The sequence below is a fragment of the Pinus tabuliformis genome, chromosome X, assembly GCF_031772625.1.
Source record: "Pinus tabuliformis cultivar Carrire ecotype Pingquan chromosome X, CPIR1, whole genome shotgun sequence".
In the NCBI taxonomy this organism is placed as follows: Eukaryota; Viridiplantae; Streptophyta; class Pinopsida; order Pinales; family Pinaceae; genus Pinus; species Pinus tabuliformis.
The window spans coordinates 58,275,391-58,298,459 of NC_142308.1; the positions used below are offsets into that span (position 1 = coordinate 58,275,391).

Below are 23,069 nucleotides of genomic sequence, written 5' to 3' on the forward strand. Positions count from 1 at the left end.
GAGCCCCCCCTTCGTTGCATCGATTATGTAGCGAGGGGGATCACAGGGGGTTTGACGGGTGCAGGTAACCCCCCTCTATGGGGTCCGGGGCAGCGCCCCAGAAAATTTTGTTTTTTGGACCCTATATTAGGTTGGGCGGACCTACATATGGTTTTGTGCATGATTTTCACACATGGTTTTGGACCCAATGGTTTTTGGTCTATGGTTTTGGACGCGGTGGTTTTCAATCCATGGTATTGGATGCTTCGGCATGTATAAATATGTATTGTAACATTGAAAGGAACATAATGAAAAATCACGCTGGTAGTCCCGGTTTTGGGATCCAGAGGAAAATCTCTATGTATATGTGTTTTATGTGTTATTCTCTCGCATTGTTTATTTACTGTGTTTTAGAATTCGTATGCAGGTAATTTATGTACACGGTTAAAACCTACATTTGGTATCAGCGTTGTTTTGGCTTCAAGGGGGCACCTTTGTTGCTGAGGGGTTTCGCTCGGGCCTGTGGTAGACCCTGTTCAGTGGGAGATCTGCGAAATCGATTCTGGTGGTGAAAGAAGATGGCGAGCAGTGGAAAGATAGAGATCGATAAATTTAATGGTCAGAGTTTTGAGTTGTGGAAACTCAAGATGCAGGATATGTTGGTGGATAAAGATCAGTGGATCGCGGTAGATCCGGGTACTAAACCAACGAAAGTGTTCGATGAAGAATGGAAGAAGTTGGATCGGAAGGCAAAAAACACAATATGATTGTGTATCTCAGATTCAGTATTGTTGAATGTATTAGGGGAAGCTACGGCAAAGGCTTTGTGGGACAAGTTAGGGACTTTGTACCAATCTAAGTCTCTAGTGAATAAATTGTTCCTACGGAAAAAGCTGTATAACTTGAGGATGAAAGATGGAGACTTAGTGACAGAGCATCTGAATGCATTTAATACTGTGGTAAGTCAGATATTATTTGTTGATATTAAAATTTCATATGAAGATAAATGCATCAGTTTGTTGTGTTCTCTACCAGATTCATGGGACAGTGTGGTTATTGTTGTAGAAATTTTGAATAATATAACACTTATTCACAGAGATTATCCTGATTATACACTATTGCGGAATACATGCACAATACATAATCTCCTCTACGTTGATCATCAATTTAGCAGCATCAAAAACAATGAAACATTAATCGCATGCACACATTAACACAGTATGTAACCCGGGGAAAGCATACAGCTGAAAACCCCACACTATCTGTATATTATAATGATTGAGAACATGTAACAATACATAGTACAATACTCCTCACAAGTACTCAGTACTATCTCCACCTGTTACACACAAAACTAGCTCAGATCTGAACAATCACAGCTCAAATCCCCTCCACTGCTTTGCCTGCCTCCACTGCACAATCCTGCAAGAGAATGAATGATGAATGGCTGATCCAAACTCCTATTTACCTTGGCTGATCCAAAATCATGTGAGCACAAGCTATAATTGCCTTGGTATTGGCCCACACTGCGCAGTCTTCATTGGCATTACTCAATTCCATGCATGTGCAAATCTCATGCACAACTGATAGTCACAACTCACCTTTTCACTTACCTCTAACACCTGTCTCTGTTGAACTGTCCATGCACTGAGTTCACTGATGTATTCTTTAGTTTATTTATGAGTTAATAATTAGTGAATTAATTAATATTTAATTCACACAACTCATCACTAGTGTATTCTGCAGTTAGACTAAATACAACTAGTTCAACTAAGTCAAACTGAACACAACTCCATCAACTCCACATCCAACTCCACAGAACTCACATGCATGAGTTCTAATTGAAGTCCTCCATGCAATAGCTCAACTAACACATAAGAAACCATGTGATTCCTTTTGTCAACTGCATGTGCCACATCCGTAGCTCGAACTGAAGTGCTCCAAGAGAATAAAATAATGTTTAGAGTCCAGATATTACTAAGGGCTAATAATATTTGATTGTTTCTATTTTTAGCCTGGCAGTCTAAAAATAGACTCTGATCACTCCGCTGTGAACTAAAAATAGAAGTCCATCTATTTTTCCCAACATGACCAATCATCCATAAACCGCATCCTGCAACTCATAGACCATGATCCATATGTCTAAAAATAGACATAGTCTAAAAATAGACTTTGTGCCAAAAATAGCCTGCGGGCCCACTTAGTGAAGGCGACTCCTTTCCACTAAGCTCCATCATCTTGTTGCATTCTCAACAATTGCAATAGGAAGCAATGCAACTGCCTTGTAGTTTGATGAAATAGTCTCATCCTTGCTAACGGAGGAGATGAGATGGAAAAATATGAAGAGCCAGAATGGTGATGCCTTATCTGTACGAGGACGGTCCCAAAACATAAACAAAAATAAGTCATCGAGTAGAAAATATAAATCTAGATGGAGATCTAAATCTCCAGGAAAACCTGTAAAGGTGGTTTGCTGGAAATGCGGAAAAGAATGGCACTATAAAAGGGACTGTAAATCTAAAGCTCCTGACAAATGAAAGGGATCTGATGATGCTCCTTTTGCAGAGGCGAAAACCACCTCAGATGAAGGTGGGGATGTGTACTTGGCTTCTTCAAGTACACATGTAGAGCATGAGGCATGGTTGATTGACTCAAGTGCATCCTTTCACTTCACTCCCCATAGAGAGTGGTTCTGTGAGTATGAAAAATATGATGGTGGTGATGTCTTCTTCGGGGATGATAGGAAGGCTAGAATCGTTGGTCGCGGAAAAGTAATGTTGAAGTTGCAAGGTGGAAATGTTAGAACACTTCTGGGTGTTCTACATATTCCTGCACTGGCTAGAAATATGATTTCCGTAAGCAAGCTAAATGATGCAGGTGTAAAAACAGTGTTCGAGAAGGATACCTGCAAGATGGTTCGGGGAGCACTGGTATTGATGTGGGGAGTTCGGATTGGAACTCTGTACAAGCTGCAAGGTAGCAATTTTGTTGATGGGTGCAACAGTTATTTGGTTCCTAAAAGAGGAGCAGAAAATCTAGTGGTCTCTGGAGAGAAGACCATGTTGTGGCATCAAAGGCTTGGACATATCGGAAAGAAGGACCTTCGAATACTTCACGGTAAAGGTATGGTAAAAGGTATGAGTAATAGCTCTTTGGATTTTGATTTCTGTGAAAATTGTGTATATGGGAAGCAGAATTGGGTGAGCTTCCCCTCTGGTGGTAAGAGGGCGAAACAGATATTAGATCTTGTGAACAGTGATCCATCACTGGGTAAGTCTGTGTATTAAATATCATTTATAGATGACTTCTCAAGGAATACATGGATATATTTCCTTAAGAAGAAATCTGAAGTCTTTGACAGGTTTAAATAATTTAAGCCTCTAGTGGAAAACCAGACAGAGAAGAAGATAAAGGTGTTGAGGACAGATAACGGTGGAGAGTTTTGCAGTAAGGAATTTGAAGAATTCTGTAAGAAGTGTGGTATAGCACGGCATAAGACTACTCCATACACCTGATCAAAATGGAGTTGCAGAAAGAATGAACAAGATGTTGATGGAAAGGGCAAGAAGCATACTCAATGGTGCCAGGTTAGGACAGAAATTCTGGGCAGAGGCGGTGGAGACAGCATGTTACCTGATTAATAAATCACCTTCATCAGCGTTGGAGGATAAGACTCCACAAGAGGTATGGACTGATAAGAAACCCTCTCTTTCACATCTGAAGGTATTTGGATGTGATGCATATGTACATGTTCCAAAGGAGAAACGAACCAAGTTGGATAGTAAATCTGAAAAGTGCATCTTTATTGGGTATAAGGATGGTCTAAAGGGGTTATAAGCTTTGGAACCCAATAACAAGGAAGGTTGTGTACAGCCAAGATGTGGTGTTCAGAGAGGTAAAAGGTGTTATTAAACATAAAGTCCAACCAAAGGAACCTGAGAAGATAGAGTTTGACCTTAAGGAGGAAGAATCAGACTCTACAACAAAGGAGGAATTAGAAAATGAAGAGCCACAAACTCTGGGTGTGAGAAGATCAGTTCGAGAAAGAAGGCAGCCAAAAAGGTATAGTCCATCTGCTTTCTGTTCAAATTTTGTTTATCTATTACTTATGATGATCGAAGAACCATGAAGGAAGCAGTAGATTCAGAGGATGGAAAACTCGAGAAAGAGGCCATGGTTGATGAAATGGCATCTTTGCACAAAAATGAGGCTTGGGATCTGGTGGAGTGGTCGGCTAGAAGGAAACCCATTGGCAGCAAATGGGTGTTTAAAAAGAAGACAAATGCAGAAGGAAAGGTGGAGAAATACAAAGCTCGGTTGGTAGCAAAAGGTTATTCCCAGGTGCCGAGAATTGATTTTGGTGATATTTTTTCTCCTGATGCCAAGGTAACTTCTATTAGATTACTTTTATCTGTTGCTACTGCTATTGATTTTGAAGTAGAACAGATGGATGTGAAGACAACATTTCTTCACAGGGATCTAGAAGAGGAAATCTACATGAAGCAACCTGAAGGCTTTGCAGTGAAGCGTAAGAAAGAATTAGTATGCAAGTTAAAGAAGTCTTTGTATGGGTTAAAACAGTCACCAAGGATGTGGTATCAGAAATTTGATACATTTATACGAGGACTTGGCTTCACCAGAAGCAAGGAAAATCACTGTGTGTATAGAACATACCAAAAATTAACAATCTCTCTTTCCATTATCATGCTTGTCACAAGCATTATCAATAGCATCATGTATAAGAATTAATGAGATAACCTTCTATGTGCAATCCATCATGTCTTGTGTGTGACAAATATCTAGAGTATCATCTACTAGAGTCAAGGTGCTAGCCTTCATTATAGGATCAATATATCCAACATATAGAATATCAATCTGTTGGATATCTGGAGTATCATATACTAGAGTTAGGGTGCTCGCCTTCATTATAGGATCAAGATATCCAACAGATAGATGTTAGCCAGACATCAATGTATCAACATTAGATAGCTTTATAGAATTCAAGAAGATCAAAACGTTCAACACTAAGTGCATCATTTCAATATAGGAAATTGTTGACGATGCGGGACCCGCCAACATTGAGGGGATCTCCCCGATATGAAGTCCCAGCTAGACCTCATATCGTTTGGTGTAGGAGTCCCATCCGGTACGATGGCTCGGTTGCCATTATCTGAAAGATATGCCTTAACTCTTGCTTGTTAGCACGTGAGAGTGGTTTGCTTTGTCTTTGAACAACGAGGTTTGTGTCACTCGTTAGTGCTTATTGCCGCTTGTGTCAAAGTTCTTTCACTGCAAAGGGAGAGGATGGAAGTGAGTCTCAAGTTGAAAGGGAATAGTCCCAACTCTATTAGAGGCACACAACACAACACGACATGCGCAACTTCCGACAGAGTAGTCCACACGGATGCAGCAGTCACAAACACAAGGTGAACAAATAGCACATACAACACCCAGCGAAATAGTCCACACGAGTGCGACGGGCGTTATAACAAGTTTACAAGAATGAATTTGTCAAGTGTCCGACGGGATAGCCCACACGGGCGAGACAACATTAACAACTGATACAACACATTTCCAATAGCATATGTACTAAAACAACCGAAATAGTTCAACTGTCTTAGTACAGGTTCAAGCAACATGCATTACAAGCATCCAAATAATAGTCTTACAAACGAATACAATACATGTGTGAAAAAGTGCTGGCCTGTTAACAGGCTTATGAATTAAACGAAAGGTCCATGACACATCCGTACACCATTACATTACTAACCCTGATAGCAGGGCGTTGCAGCCACTGCTCGCTCTTGAAAGAAAATATTACAGACCCTCAAGGCTATGTGGGAGGAGCCAAGGTGAAAAAGTTTGTTGCATGTACAAATGAGGGGTATTTATAGCCAAGGGTGAAACTAGGCCTTGTGACTGTTCGACTTCCCTCATGACTGTTTGACTTGCATGACTCTTCAACTTTACATGACTCTTCAGATTTACATGTGAGTCTATTGGACTTCCACATTACATTACATTGATTACAACAATTTGGCCCACAGTAGTGATGTGGTCGAGATGACTCATGACATGACTCGACATGACAAAGTTGGTATGTTCAGGCTAATGGTGGTGTCCATGTCGAGCTGCAGTGCTGCTAAGTGATGAGAGTTCTCTTGGTGTATCATAGCTTCACCTTCGCATGGCAAGGTGTGTGAAGTCTTCGATGGTCTTGGTGTTCGCTTGATAGTTCATGCATGCGCATGTGTCTCCTTCGCTTGCTACTTGGTACGCTTCGTGTGTTCGTCTGTTTGCGAACAAGTCTCCTAGCATGTGCTCCTTGTTCATCCCGTTCGTCATCGCGCCATGTCTCATCCATGTACCTATATCTACAATCACTCATGACGAGACGACATCAAATCTAGAAATCTCCTAGTCTACCATGATGCATTATCTTTCGCTTTCGGGTGCAGGTGACCAGGAGAGAGGACAAGGCTCTGGAACTACGCAAAGCACATTTCGAGCCAGGATGCAAGCTCCAGGAACTGTCAGTGAAAATTGCGCAGATGTCACTGGGAGGCTGAGATGGGCAATCCGGATCAGCAGTGACTGTCCGCGAGATCTGGCTCGGCTAGAGGGCAGATCTGCGCAATTGTTTCAAGGAGACAATGCAAGTAGCAAGGGGAGACTGGCAGTGAAAACTGTGCAAATTCTCCAAGGAGGCTGGCAGCGGGTTGCGAGAGGCTACTGGCCAAAATTGCACAGATTCTCCAGGGAGGCTGGCAGCAGGTTGTGAGAGGCTGCTAACCAAAACTACGTAGAGATGGGAGGCTGGCCTACTGGACATCCTTGCGTAGTCTCTGGGCTGAGCGGGATGCTAGGCAGTGGGGAGACTACCCATGAAAACTGTGCAGTTTTCAAGAGGAGCACTAGGTCAACTAATAGGGTGACTGGCTGAGAAAACTGTGCAATTTTTTAGGGCAGTGTAGTGACATGCAACAGGTGTCTGTCCGGCATGTCTATGCAGTTTCATTAGTTAGCGGAAGCGGGCATGCTTGGCAACTTCTGTGCAATTTTTTGGAGGAGTGAGGCCCGGGGTCACTGCCCGGTCAAACTCTCTGGTTGACCAACTGGAGGCTTGATGGATCTGCTTGCGGGCAACGTAGTTTTGGATGACTTGTTCAGCAACTTCTGCGTTGTTTTGGGTGACATTGAGCCGGCTCGCTTCCAGGATTGTGCAGTACAGATTCCCTGGGAGACGGCCTCAAGCTCTGTGCATTTCTTAGCAGGAGTACATGATCACTGAGGACTGAGACTACGCAGTGTAGCTCAGTGAAGGTCCAACTATTGGAGGGTGGTCCGGTCAACAGGGTTTCGACAAAATGACAATGTGTGAACGAGTGACTTCGTACATGTATGACCTTGCGAACACACACTCAACATGACTTGACAACAAGACACCTCGAACCATCAAGACAACATGCACTCAGTGTGACTGACCGATGGGTGTGAGCAACAAGCGCAACACTTGTGATAAACGTTCGGATGAATGCAACAACACTTGCGCGACAATACTTACATCATCATGTGTGAGTGCGATAGATGTTTACATAACGAACACAACTCAAACACAACCTTCAACATCACCAGAACGAGGTCGCAAGCATGACATAGAAATCAACATACCTAAGATGACAGTTGGTTGAACAAGTGGAAAGGAAGCAAGACACGTAGAAAAAAACACATAAAATAACTTTTCGTGTTTGCGCACATGCATGTTACTGAGGACAGGATGATATGACAATGACAAGTAGTCTTGCAAGCTCAAGTAAGAGGTGTACTTTGAAAGGTGTTCTTTACTTACCATACTTACCCTCAAGATGATCATGCATCCGACGGAGTTTGCATGCAGTCCTAATCTTTTCCATTACTTGGTTTCTTGGTCGTTCTCCTCAACTCCTTGGAAGTGATTTCAGCATGTCACCCTTTACTTCAGTCACTGAAAGGTAGATCTGCACAATTTCAGCGAACAATTATTGTTGCCGGGATGAGGCCCTAGGAGGCCCATATATGCGGTTTCTACATACAAGATAGACAGGGCAACTTGGACAACATTGCGCAATTTTGAGGCATAGGACACTGCTGCAGGATGGGGGTCCTGGGAGGACACCTCTGCGCAATTTCTGAGTGCAGTGCAGTTGGACTGCTCTGCACATTTATGGAGCAGTGATGGTTGCCTGACTGCTTTGCACATTTTTGGAGAGCAGTGTTGGCTAGGGTCTCTGCAGGTTGTGGGGTTTCAGCAGACAAGGGAGGTTGGTGTCTCTGCGGGCGGCGAGATTTCAACAGGCAAGGGAGGTTGGTGTCTCTACACACTGTAAGGTTTCAGCAGGCAAAGGCGGAAGCTTGATGGTTGCAAAAGCAAAGCGCGTGGTTCCAGAACGCTGGATGAGGCTAGGTTGCTCGGGAAAATGGCTAAGTGTGAGATTAGTGAAACATATGTAAACATTGATAGGACTTGACTATGATCGCACATGGACACTTAGTGACACAACGTAGACCATCCAGAATGCATAAGACATATTTTACTTGATGCAACAACCTTTGTGACAAGAGTGCGTGAAGTGAGTGTGAAACATGTCTATGTGATGACAACCACTCATGCGCACATTCTTTCCCTTGAAGCAAAACAACATTCCCTTTGCATGACAAACAACAACCCCTATGCCCAAAAATGAAACATGCTACATAAAGATGAGAATGCAGACAACTCTTAGGTTCGAGGGTAGCTCGAAATCATCAGCTTACCAATAAGTGACCAAGGATGATCGATCGCAAGATGGAGGTAGGCTCTGAAATTTTCATGTGAGCCAAAATTTTGGAGGGTGGTTGTAGCCGCTACAACAGAAACATAGATCCAAATTGCTTTCTTATGCATAAATGAGCCATTAAAGAAAGAGATATTCTCAGCATATCGTGGGGCTTACCTAGCAATCAACGTTACTGTTGAAATACAACATATCATGCATACCTTGTGGCATTACTGGTGCACCCTTTTATTAGACATAGGCAACTAGTAGCACTTTGTCATCTTTTCATATAGTGCCTCTTAACCTTTTCTAGATCTACACATCTTTCCTGCATTTCAAATGATCCTTAAGAAGGATCCACTCATCGCATCTCATCAAGGAGGTTAGAAACATCCATATGCTCAAATATATATCCAAGAAGTATAAACAATAAACATGCTAATCATATCCATAAGTCTAAACCAAAGTAAGAGGCATCATAAGTCAAGAAATATTATTTTCAATGAGAGGTGATCCTCTCCCTCTAGAAGCAACCATTATCATCCATAGTCCACATAACACTGTTACCTTTAGTCAACCAACCAGGGCTACTAGGGATTATCCCATTTAGGGCTTCATCAAATCTTTCACAAGTGCTTAAGCCTCCTCACATTAACCAAGCTATATCTCATGTCTTTTCTACAAACCAGGGTTTTCTTTCCAATCTTAACCTCATAGAATCCATCATACCCTAATAATAACATTGCCTAGGGTTTTCTTCAAACCCTAGAATTCTTTTAGGTCTCCACCATCCTCTTCTTTCTTCCATCAATGGTGTCATCATCGGGATGATCTCCATGGCTTTTCTTCAGCCCAGCTCTGAAACCATGTTAATTTTTCATAGGGTTACATTGTTCTTTTCTTTGATATTTGTATTTATTTATTAACACATTAAGTTCACCCCATATCATCATTACATTATTCAAATCTACAACATTATTCATCAACATATGAAATTATGTAGAAAGAACAACATCATCATCATCAATGCACCGACACATAAAGGAACAATAGAAGAAAAGCATGCACAAAGAGACACCAGGATTGATCGGAGACCAAGGCAAAACCCACTACGGGGAAAACCCTTGGAAATTATTCTTCTTCTTAGATCATCATCAAATGATTCAGCAAAAGAGAGTACAATGATCCATATCTTTATCTATGCAACAAAACAACTAGAATGTCCATAATATGACCTTAAACATGCTTATACTCAAATACCTTGATTCTGAAAACTGTAATGCATTGTCACTGACTGTAGTCAATTGTTGAATATGGTTTTCACTGAGTGGAATCCTCATAATACTGATACTTCATATTTTGGTCCCAGAAGCATGCATATATGTTGAGTGCAAGTGTCTAAGATAGATATGGACGCTCTCTGGAGAACTAAATGAGTGCGTCTAGGATAGAACTGGAGGCTCATAGGAGAACTTTATGTGGGCGTCCGGGGTCCAACTACACTCCATAAACCCTAGCCTCCCAACCCTCCCTTGGACACCCTGTGTGAGTGTCCAAGGCTGATCAGGATGCTCTCTGGAGAATTGGATGTGAGCGTCTAAGACAAATCTAGACTATGGAAGCCCTAGCCTCCTGGACACTCCCTTAGACATTGTGTGCGAGCGTCCAATACTTCCCAGACGCTCTCAGGACCATACTGTGCCAGTGTCTAGGGACGAAAATGACATGTGCGTGCTTTGACCCTGTAGTTTCGGACCCTTTGTGCGATCTTTCCTTTGTCAGACCTGTAACAACCAAACAATAGAAGAGAGAAGTAAGTGTTTGATGATTGTGTCCAAACAAGCTAGAAGTTTCTTCTATATATAGGCTTTCATGAGGGTCCACTTGATGTTGAGGCCGACCTGTCCAATTGTACATGTGCTTAGGGCAAGCTAAACCAATATACATGAGTAAATAAATAAATTCAAAAACCAACTTCTATTTGTCCAAATAAGGTGATCTTTAGGTCGATTTTGGTCCTCTTGAAAAGAGGAATCTATTGCAATTATTATCTTCATCATATGATTGGTCCAAAGTGGAATTTGACTGCAGTTGAAAATTTTAACAGCGCCCGCTCCCGCTCCCTCTTCTGCTCCTGCTCCCAAGTAACCTTGGTATAAAAACAATTATACGTACTTTAAGGACCACATACCTTAGTCCTTCATGATCGCAGGAAGTTGCTACAAAGGCCCTCTAATTGTTTTCACAAGACACAATCATGCACTGCTATAATGATCTTTCTTATTGATTCCAAGATGCCCAAGCCAAAATATCACTTCCAATGATCTTTAAAATGCTAAGAAAGATTACTTTTTCAAGAGACTATTTTTTGCTCTTCTACTAAATCTAATTAGAGTTATCTTGTAGGTGTTGCTATAGGTCTTCTTCACAATCCAAGGTATAGATACTTCCACTATCATTATGAGTATTGCCTTCAAGATGCTCTCCACAAAGTAATAAGCAAATGTTCTTGTTCAATTCTTGTATGTTGTAGATGCTTTAGCAAGTCCCCAAACGATACTCCAAGTATAGCTTCTTTCTCCAAATGAACCTTGAGTTATATATGACAATCCTTCATTATTGTTGATGATAGAATCAAAGTTTATTCTATAACGTTGGTCTTTTAGATGGAGCTCACCATAGATACTACAAAATCCTTGATGCTAAGCTCAAAAGTTCTCCTCAACTTGTGGTCTCATAACTTCTGAGGATACTATTGTACCACTTCTTCAATTTTCGAACTCCTACAGTGTCATCTCTGTAATTTTCGGACCCTTGAATTTTTTCACTATAATTTTCGGATCATTATAGCTTCTTCCTACAACCTTCGTGACTCTAAGATACCTTACTGCAATTCTTTTCGAACCTCTTTCCAAATTTTGAAATTCGGCCTAATGTTTCTCATATGTTGATATAGTGGAAACAATCTAGCCCAATTATTTCAACCTAAAGTGGCTCAGTGCTTTTAGGTTTGAGACTCAAGGATGTATCAAAGTTTCATATTTCAATAATTAATCAGAACCTGTGGCCTAGGCTCCTTGAATTTTTATACTTTGAACTCTTGCTAGTAATGAGCTCCTATACTTCTGACTCTTCAAAAAAATTTAACTTCTATACACAAGATAACACAATGATCTTTCTAGTTGCCTATGCCTAACCTTATCTCTGATACTATGTCGGAAAACGAATTAGGGCAACTTCTTGAATTTAATGTTTTCCTTTCATGACATTTACCTGTGATATTAGTGTTTTTCTTTCTTAATTATGATTATGTTCTTCATCATCAAATAAATGCCAAAAACAAATAAAGATCACACGAACACAAGATATAGGCTCCATGCCAGGGAAAAACCCTTCCAAGGGGAAAACCCATCAAAACTCTTCTTATCAACTTCAAAGGAGACTTCCAAGACCAAACAAGACCTCTTGCTCTTCTCCAAGACACAAATCAACCAGCCAGACATTCTTCAAGATCTTCAATGACGGCGAGGTAAACTTTTCTCCAATAGAACATACTTTTGGTTATCTCTGATCGGGATCCGATCTTTCTCCTTCTAAGTTGGACTTTTTCTTCTTTCTATGTATCCTTTATTCCTTCGTTTAACCACAAACTAGACTTCAGGATGTGCAAGCTTGCTTCAGTCACAAAGGAGGATGAATTCCATCTTTATATGTAGCCTTCCAAGTGGGTCCATAACCTTTCTCTAGGCTAACTTCAATCTGGGCTAGCCGACTTGTTCTTGGGAGCAATACTAGGTACTTACAAATATATTTTCTTTAATACAAATGCCCAATAGGGACTTTTACAATGAGATAATGACTATGACACGTGACAAAAACCTAAAAGCATACAATGGATGCTTGACCTATTGACCAAATAACAAAAAACATGAAACCCATGCTTTGCAAAATAATTTTCTTTAACACATAAGAATTACATCAATTATGAAGACCGAAACTAGCTACAATTTCCAAGAATTCTCAAGTGCAAGAATAATTATGTCTAGGTCCTAGAATGTAATATACAAGGCTAGTGGAATGCAAGTGATTTGACGATTAATTGGGGAATTGAATGTTTTACATTATGCTTGTATAATATCTCATGGCATCTATGTATATGCAATAGGGACTTTTACAATGAGATAATGGCTATGACACGTGACAAAAACCTAAAAGCATACAATGGATGCTTGACCTATTGACCAAATAACAAAAAACATGAAACCCATGCTTTACAAAATAATTTTCTTTAACACATAAGAATTACATCAATTATGAAGACCGAAACTAGCTACAATTTCCAAGAATTCTCAAGTGCAAGAATAATTATGTCTAGGTCCTAGAATGTAATATACAAGGCTAGTGGAATGCAAGTGATTTGACAATTAATTGGGGAATGGAATGTTTTACATTATGCTTATATAACATCACATGGCATCTATGTATATGCAATAGGGACTTTTACAATGAGATAATGACTATGACACATGACAAAAACCTAAAAGCATACAATGGATGCTTGACCTATTGACCAAATAACAAAAAACATGAAACCCATGCTTTACAAAATAATTTTCTTTAACACATAAGAATTACATCAATTATGAAGACCGAAACTAGCTACAATTTCCAAGAATTCTCAAGTGCAAGAATAATTATGTCTAGGTCCTAGAATGTAATATACAAGGCTAGTGGAGTGCAAGTGATTTGATGATTAATTGGGGAATGGAATGTTTTACATTATGCTTATATAATATCTCATGGCCTCTATGTATATGCAATAGGAACTTTTACAATGAGATAATGACTATGACACGTGACAAAAACCTAAAAGCATACAATGGATGCTTGACCTATTGACCAAATAACAAAAGACATGAAACCCATGCTTTACAAAATAATTTTCTTTAACACATAAGAATTACATGAAGACCGAAACTAGCTACAATTTCCAAGAATTCTCAAGTGCAAGAATAATTATGTCTAGGTCTTAGAATGTAATATACAAGGCTAGTGGAATGCAAGTGATTTGACGATTAATTGGGGAATGGAATGTTTTACATTATGCTTATATAATATCTCATGGCATCTATGTATATGCAACTTTCCTCTTTAAGAATAGTGTTTGCAACTTCCTAGAGAACAAGGAGTACAGATTTCAAAAATGGGAATTGAAATCAATCTTCACTTCATAATTATCTGCCAAGGCTGGCCCATCTCCTGTTGCTTGGATTAAATGTTGATGCACATTTAGAAAATCAGCATGGAACGACAAAAGATTCTATTGCTTTCTTGTTTTGTTTCAAATGTATGTAATAAAGAAATAATCCGCAATCAAGATGCAGTTCCACGTATGAGGCTGCAATGCAATGTTATCACAAGAGTTCCATGTTACCGGAAGTCTGAGTTATCTTTAGCATTGATTCAACAAACGGCTAAGTACAAGTTTGCAACCATGTCTCAGATCAATTATTAGTTGATTGATGAACTTTCACAGTTGGATGACTTTGGGCCCAGGTGAATGGCAGTATAATGTTTCGTGTACATAAAGCTTTATAAATAGCATTATTATATTTGTTATTATGAACTAGATTAATGTAGTTTCAAACCATCCTTAAAAGAGAAGCATTGCCGCTTATCTGGCTGTCTTGCCAGAAAACAAGTATTCTGCTGCTAGCATCCAGGATCTGGAACATACAGGAAGAACTCTTCAGAGGCTGTTTTATAGGCACAGCAGTTTATAAGCGTACAAGGCACTCTCATAAAGATTCGATTTTTCATTAATTCGGCTTCTCACCATTTAGCTTTCGGCTGTAGAAGGGAAATTCTAAAAGAAAAACCTGTTTAAACCTTTCAGGCAATTTTCCATAAACCGTCGGTGGAAGCAGGACAAGTGGACTGCAATGAAAGTAATACCATGTCAAATTATTATGTAAGAGTATTAATGAAAGTAACATCATGTCAAATAAAATCATGCAAATTGGAAAAAAAACACAAGCAAGATAGATCCCAAACACGTGCTTTGTTTGACATTCCAACTTTTAATCCGAAGCATAAAAATGGTTAAATGCATTCAACAAACTAACACCATGAAGAAACATTGAAAAAGAATTTAATATAGAGAAGATCAAATATAGGCAGTCACACTTACGAAAATACTTTTGTACTACATCTATAATCATCTTACTTCCTTCAGACTTTAGCAATCATGCAAGGAAAACAATTATGGCCTGGTAGAACATTGCATATTCATATAAAGACTGTTGAAAGAAGAAGCTGTGCAGATAAGATTTCTGGAACTGACCTAGTAATCCTTTTATATTCTCGGTACTCTGTCGAGCTGCCAAACTTTTTATCTGCTGAATACTGCATATCGGACATACAAAATAACGATATGGAATCATTTACAGAATTTAATCAGAGATCTCAAACGTCTTCCACACAACATGTAAAGGCATGGATCATGTCAAATGGAAAACTCTTGAAACAATCACCTCGAGCAATGGTATGCCACTGAGAAACAGTAGCAAGGCTGTTAAGAAAATTGGACCAATGACTGCTAACCATTTAGCACCCTCTAGTAGAGGCGTTGAAGCAACAAATATTCCCCACCATAATAATATCTAAAAATCAGCATGGCAATGCAATGCTTAGAAGATGACATAACAAAAGAAAGAACATAAAGGAGGAATGTTAAAACTTTTCAAGCATTTGATAACTGACAGACCTCACCAAAGTAATTTGGATGGCGAGACCACTTCCAGAACCCTATATCACACCATCTTCCCGTATTTCTCGAGTCTTTTTTAAATTGGAGTTTTTGTTGATCTGATATTGCCTCAATTAGAAAACCAACAAGCCACATTATCCACCCAATGATATCCTGGAACTGGATTCTGGGGTTTCCACTGCTTGCATTGACCAATGTTACTGGCAGGCTTACAGTCCAAACCCACACTACCTATCACCAATCAAAATTTACAGCATGCATTTTTTAATGGTCCAATAAATGGCATACTCTTGTTCATGTTTTTTGTTACAAAAAACTGTAATATGCTTCTATACAAGATGCTAAAAGTATAGATGTATCGCAAGATAAAGAGACCTGAAAGCTCCAGAACATTGCTAGCTGCTTTAAATCAGTGCGAATCTCATCAAATCTCCGATCCTCGCCCCATTGCAATATCCTAAAAAGTCCATAATTCCAAACAAAGGATGTTAATGAAGGGCAACATGTAAGATGGATATCCTGAAGGAAGGATGCAGAATGGCATGAAGGAAAAGACAAAAGATACAGTCTGGATATCAAAACTGCAACAAAAATTGAATCAAATGTCCTTTCCCTTTTGTTTGAGATAATATCCATCATAGATTTAATTACAGCACATTAAAAAATACATCATACAGCTTTACATTACTGATTGCTGTAGGGCATGCGGGCTTCCTCTCCCAAAACAGGTGAAGAGAGCTGCCGTGTCTGCTTTGGTATTGTAAGGGATTCCAATCCTTTCCTAAAAGTTTCTTCCTAGCATGATACTCTATGGCTAGACCTGACCTATAAGCCACCAATTAACCCAAAATAGCATTGTAGTATCTCCATTAAAGGTTGCCTGACACGCTTTTTCCACAAGAAAATTCTTGTTGAACATATGATGTCCCATATACTCTGTCCTGCCTACCTAACATCCACTTATCTACAAAATGAGCTCTCTGCAGTGGGCCCACAAAAGTGAGGAATACTCAGCTGCTATCCATTCCAAGAATCTTTAAGCTACCTTCTATCCCCACAGTATATGTTTGACTGTCTCTTGGGTTTCTAACAATTACATAACAAACATCTATGAGACTAGTGTGATGGAACTTGTCCTTGACTGCAAGGCTGTTATTGACAACAAACCAACCTATATCTTTTCCAATTGGTGCACTTCTTGAAAATATAATTTCTTACCGTTTGCATGTCTTTTTTAGTGCATTTTCAAGTAGGGTGAAGATTCTTCTTCGGGATATCCACGACTATAATTCAAAATTAATAAGGAAAGCATCTTTGAAAAGTGTTACATGTAATGCATATCCCCACTAGATTACAGCCAAGACATCAGTTTCCATATAGTGCATCTAGATGTTCACGACTATACAAGACAGAAATTATCCAAACATAAGGATTCTGTTACAAACAGGTATCGGTTCAAATGTAAAAGCAAATTTGCCCTAGTTATGGTCGTTATTAACTATTTCAAAATCATAATTTAGAAGAACTGGAATGTCCAGATGGGGAAAAAGGCAGTATAAAGGTGCCTTTTTGGTCAACACAATAATTTGCCTCAATGGGAGATATTTGTGAAAATGGTTCTGTTACCTCTCCAGTACTCGCTTGATGTGAAAGTCCCAAACCACAAGCGTGACACACCAGCGGTGACTTAGATAAGCTACCCACTATCACGTCAATAGCCTTATCTTTCTCTATTTAGGCTAGCTCTTCTCTATCTCAAGAGAGGAATCCCTAAGGTAGTCTAACTCCAGACTCCAAAGCATTATGAAGTAATAAGATATGAAAAGGACTTGGGGCAAATCTGATCTAGGATTTGATAATGACAAAATTAGATTTCAGATTTGCACTTGCAATAAGTTGGATTGTCTGAAAGGTACAAAACAGCAAGATAATTTAGGCTAATTAGCAAATCCAATGTCAAATAAAGTACTGGAAATTGTTGATTTGCATTCAGAAATTTCAAGTCAATATTTGAAGCAATTAATTAGGGTTTATTGACTTGAATAGAAATCTGAAATACGGTTTTCACTGCTGTTAATTTTCAGAGTGCAAAATGGAAATATTTGAATATCCTGTATTAGTCTTTTGATGGTTGTGTTACCCACCAAAATGGGTAAAACCATAGGAGGAAACTTTCTCCTATTCTTGGACAACGAGCCAGCCAGCAGCCCCTGATATTCACTTTTCGACAATGATATGCCATGTGCCTCCACCATCTGCATCAGCCACATACCTCTCACCATTTGGCATTTTCTTCAATGAAAGTGGGCTACTATTCAAAAGTTACTATGATCATTTTGCAATCAAGTGCTTATACTTGTTTTTATGGGGCATTTAATATGGATAAAGGGGTGATATGGAAGATTGACCAATCTTGACTATAAATCTGTTCTCTCACCTTACGAAGGGGGGTTAATTTTTAGCCCTAATCCGGTGGACCTCCCTTGAGGCCTTAGGGTTATAGGAGGGACACTACTTAAAAACCCAGATTGATATAGCATGTTCATTCTCCCCTACACCATACTTGTCACTTTCCATCTCACATTATAAACCTTTATATACCACCTCCATTCTTCGGGTCTAATTTGCCATTGGTTTAATGGGATTTGGCACCCCCTCATCCTCATCCTTGAGTAGGGCCGGAAAACATTTCCTTGGAGGTTGATGCAGCTGAAAGAATGGAAAAGCATATCATGGCCACAATGAAAGAAAAAGAAGAAAATCAAAATGCATAAGATGCTTGGGACATAAGTTAGCGTGTCAGAAAAAGCCTAGCATGAGTTCTACCCTCCTTATTAGCCATCCCCCAGTTCCTAAGCACTAGATGATCCACTTCATAAAAGGAAGCCTTGCATGTCCCAATTTTGATAAGCGATAAATTGTCTCATCTTAACGGCTAATATTAAATGCTACATCATAAAGAGAAGGCCCTAACCCTTGAGTTGTGCAACCAAAATAAAGCATTCTTATAAAGAAGTAAAAGGCACACTAGAGGGGTAGAAAAAGTAGACCAAGCAAGGTAACTCATGCCTCCACAATTTCTCCCTCCATTACATCTATACACTTAGGATGTGGACTCCCATTCGCTAGTCCCCTTGACCATGGAAATTGGCCATGAAACCTTTTCCCCTCCATTGCCACTCATTTACACTAACACCTACTGATTGAGGGATTGAACTTGGAAATGCCACTTCCCCTTAGGGGTCGGAAGACCCTAATAGGGTCGATCATTAGCCACCTCTGTCAAGGTAGGGAACACCTCTATGAGACTTGGTCTAGTTAGATATCAAAAGGTGATCCTAATTTTAAGTATTAATATGCCCTTAACATACAGTTTGGTCCACATAGATGCTTGTATGATCTTAATCTCTAATAAATGGTTGCTTTTACTAGAATTTAATTTTGTTTTTGTCAAGTGGTCCACAACAACCCAGCCCTTGAGGGCACCCACTCTACAGGTGCCTACACCTTTCATAGAGGTTGACAACTTAGTAGATGTAGTGTTGCCCACTTTAGGCAATATGATGACTTGAGCAGTTCATGCACCGCCCAAAGTATCCCCAAGATCTAGGATGTTGATCCTCTTTGACCCAGCACAAAGGATTCTTGATGATTGCACCATTGGACCCATGACGCCCCTAGGCTGGCCTTGACATTACCTGATGGATAGACCATGATTCAGAGCCATATGAGGGTGGTCTCAAGGCTGCGGAGGAGCACTTCCCTATGAAAATTTCAAGTCTGAAATCCTATTGTAGCCACTGGAATTAATTCTTCTAATTGTTAGTTAATTTAACAATGTATTTGCTACGAAAAATATCGAATAAATCACACTACAACCTTAACAAATAAAACTATGGAAAATAATAGCGCTAGAAACTGAGAAACAGTCTAGCACACACACAAAAATTGACAAAATTATTTTTGGACAATTGTCCCTGGAAAAACCCAACTTGGGAAAATCGGTGCAGCAACTAAGGGTTTTTATTATTATGCAACAGTGAAATTCTGAGTACAATCTATGGATGCCCAACTGGCTATGTTGCATGGGTTCACGAACCCGGGGGTGGGGTTCTCGAACCCGTCCCAGGTTCTCGTCCCCAAGTACTGCATTCGGGTTCGGGTGCTTCTGAGAAGAACCCATAAGAACCGGGTTCTTCTATTGAAGAACTGGGTTCTTCATTAAAACAATTGGGTTCTTTTGTCTTGACGGGTCCAGAGAACCCTGATGATGGGTACTTGGAACCCCAAAATTAGGTTCTTTTGGGTTCTTTGGGGTTCATTTTAGCTTTTATATTTTATTTTTTAATTAATTTAATGGGCTTCCCCTAATATTCTGGGTAGCTAGTTCTTCATCTTGCCAGAGGAATTAGAGTAGTTATGCCTTTATCCATTTAGTAAAAAGAAATATGTTGGGCTCAAAGAAGGCAGAGAACTTAGTGTACGTTCATAGCACTCTCCGTCTCATATCTCGAAAAGACCCTGGATACGAGGGTCCTTTCAAGAGATGGGACCAATACACAAACAATGCTATGTGTGTGGACGAGGAGATACAACCAAATGGCCTTATTGAGCTACCTCTAATTGCTATGGATGAGCAACAGCCTCAAGATGAGAGTCATCCCTACCTGGAGAGCATGCTAACTAAAGATTTGAGTGATGTTGATGACATCGCTTGAGGAAGCCATTGTTCACGATTAGATATTTTTATTTTAGTATTTTAAAATTTCCCAGTTCTTGTTTGGAGATGCCTTAAGACAAATTTTGAATGTAGTATGACAATGGACATATATCATGATTCTTATTAATATGTAAACTCCAATTTGCACTCGATATCAAACTAGAAATTTTGAAATTTCATTGTGAATGTTGAATGTTCAATGATGTGCATGTTTAAATATTTAAAGTTTAAATCATAAATATTTTAGTTTTCTTGTTTAAAGTTGAAAAATATACAAATTCATATATATTATAATTTATAAAATATAATATATATATATATATATATATATATATATATATATATATATATATATATACCCCCGACAAACCCACGCACCCTGTTTCGAAAAATGACGTACCCGTCCCCGTCCCCGCACCCGTACTCGTCCTCGAATCCACGTTTCCTGGCAACATAGCCAACTGGCAATCCAAATAGCAAGAAAATCTGGCCAAAATTATCTAAGGGAATTTCCCTTCCTCTAGAAGAAACCTCGGCAAACTTTGCTTCAGAAACCCGTCCTCTTAGACCCGTCACGTTGGCTTCTGTGCAATGCTTGTGTAGACCGTTGGACATCTAGCCCATAATTGCCTTTGATCAAGTCGTTTTCCCTGTCTTTTTTGAGGAAAATGATTCTCCGACCTTCTGAAAGAATTTCCAGGCCTCTAGAAGCTGAATCGATTTTTCCCACAACTAAATCGAATTTCCCTCTGAAGCTAACTGCATAGTCCTCTGCATTGTCTCATTGGGAATAACTCGACCTCTTGTTGCTGCCTCTCCGGATCTGGAAAACTTCCTCGGGATTACTATCCCTGGCCCTCTTTGTCTTTGCTTCCCTTCTGAAGCTCGAACTCTTCCTGCAACTGACTGCGGCTCTCTGGAAAATCGAACTCTCCAAGGAAATCGAACTCTATGTGTGTGTGTGTTCTCCATCTACCCATCGACTTCTTATAATCTTTTGTTGGGACTCCAACGGCCAAGATTAAAACTTAATCAAGGGCTAAGATCATATCGGAGTCGATCCGTGTGAGTTTCTAGATGATTCACACCTTATCTCAATAAATTCTGATTAATTAGTCAATTTTCCTAAGTTTAGACTTGGGAAATGTTTAAAAATAGGCTAATAATCTAATTAAGACACGTCTAGGTGGAATTTCCAGAAATGATTTCTGGGTTATGGAGAACTCTTATGTTTTAGCCTCTCCACAAAATTTTGAGATTGGGACACCTCTGATGCTACAAAAACTAACACTTTCTCTTAGCGAGCAAAGTGTTATAGTGTTGCACCACTTCTACAACACTATGTCTTTGTATCACCCACTGTCACACTGATGATGTTTGGCCACTGTGACTGCCTGCCGCTGCCCACCAACCACTGTGCAACTCTGATGCTACATCTCTACTACTGCTGACACTGCCATACTGCTACCAACTCTCAATCTACACCACAACTCCCTTTCAATTGTTGTTGTTGCAACAACAACAACTGCAACTGAGAAGCATCCTAAATACTGAATCAACCATGTCTCACGTTGCATCTATCTCCTGAGTCCTGACTACTACTATACTCTACACTATCTTCTGAAGAATTTGCACTGCTGCTGACTCTGCTACTGACCCTCCTACTCTGCTGTCAACACTGCATCTGCACTCCTCAGCACCTGAATGCCACTAGTTTGCAACTGTCACTTGGGTATCTGACTAACACTTATGTGATTATTTCCGAAAATGTTTCTTATAATGCATTACTAACGCCGATCCATCCTGCAACTAAATATTGTGGGCCCCCGTAGCAAGGTAATGATCCATGAGGAGGACACCTCAAGGATCATGCCCATGTTTGTGCTGCTCTAGGACTATACCTCTAGATCGCCCCACCTCTCTCCTGGAGGTATAGCTGCATCTATCACAAAATATTCCTCCAACCTAGGATAGCTTATCTATCTTAGCAGATGTTGTTGTCTAGTCCTACTTGTCCTTCTTCCTAAGAGGACACTGCGTACTGTAGTGGTCGAGCTCACCACATCTGAAGCACTTGACCTTTGACAAGTCCTTCTTCTTCTTCTTTTCCCCCTGTCCTTGACTGCGAACCTTTGAGGCTAGGTCCACATTTTCCTCTTCCTTCTCTTCCTTCACACCCTCGCTGTTGTTGTTGTCGATGGTACTCTTTACTAGAGCCCACCTCAACTCCTCCTATTGTAGCTCAGACCACATCCTGTCCCATTTAGGCAATGTGTCTCTGCCCAAGATGCTTTGGACAAACACTTGCCAGTCATCTGAGACACAATTCAGTGCCAACTGTACAAGCTCTGTGGCTTGGGTGCCTCCCCAACGACTGCAAGTTGATCTCGGACTTCCTGAATCCCGGTGAGGAAGCCATCTATGCTTTCACCCTTCTGCATCCTTATGCTCCTGAACTTCTCCTAGAGAAACATCTTCTGCTACTCGGAAGAACTCTGAAATAGCTCAGAGAGAGCATCACACATCTCCTTGGTTATACCTTTGTCTGCCACATGTGAGACTAGATGATCTCGAACTCCATCCAAAATCATCTGCTTCACCTCCACCATATCCTTCCTATACTCCTTGAGCTTATCAGCGTCCTGCCATACTGCTATCACATTCTCCACATAGGCTTTCAGACCATATTCATTTAGAAGGAAGGACATCCTAGCCTTCTAGATGACATAGTTGGAGGTTCCCTCCAACCTATCCTGATCTCTAAGCCAAGCTGTGGCCATCTCTGAATCTAGTCGAAAATCTCCCT

General features: G+C 40.0%; 1 protein-coding gene across 2 annotated transcripts in view; it reads right to left on the reverse strand.

The window, feature by feature from the left end:
• Positions 1-14,079: 14,079 nt before the first annotated feature.
• The window catches only part of LOC149138320 (uncharacterized), a 230,029-nt gene continuing 221,039 nt past the window's right edge, over positions 14,080-23,069 (reverse strand). The window contains exons 5-10 of one of the 2 annotated variants that reach the window (XM_089448119.1): positions 15,919-16,000; positions 15,541-15,774; positions 15,308-15,436; positions 15,118-15,179; positions 14,611-14,711; positions 14,080-14,500 (exon numbers count right to left, since the gene is read on the reverse strand). In XM_089448119.1, coding sequence (XP_089304245.1) covers positions 14,487-14,500; positions 14,611-14,711; positions 15,118-15,179; positions 15,308-15,436; positions 15,541-15,774; positions 15,919-16,000 — 622 coding nt within the window. In that variant the 3' untranslated portion in view covers positions 14,080-14,486. Of the gene's footprint in view, positions 14,712-15,117; positions 15,180-15,307; positions 15,437-15,540; positions 15,775-15,918; positions 16,001-23,069 lie in introns of both variants that reach the window. The other variant, XM_089448118.1, reaches the window with a different exon arrangement.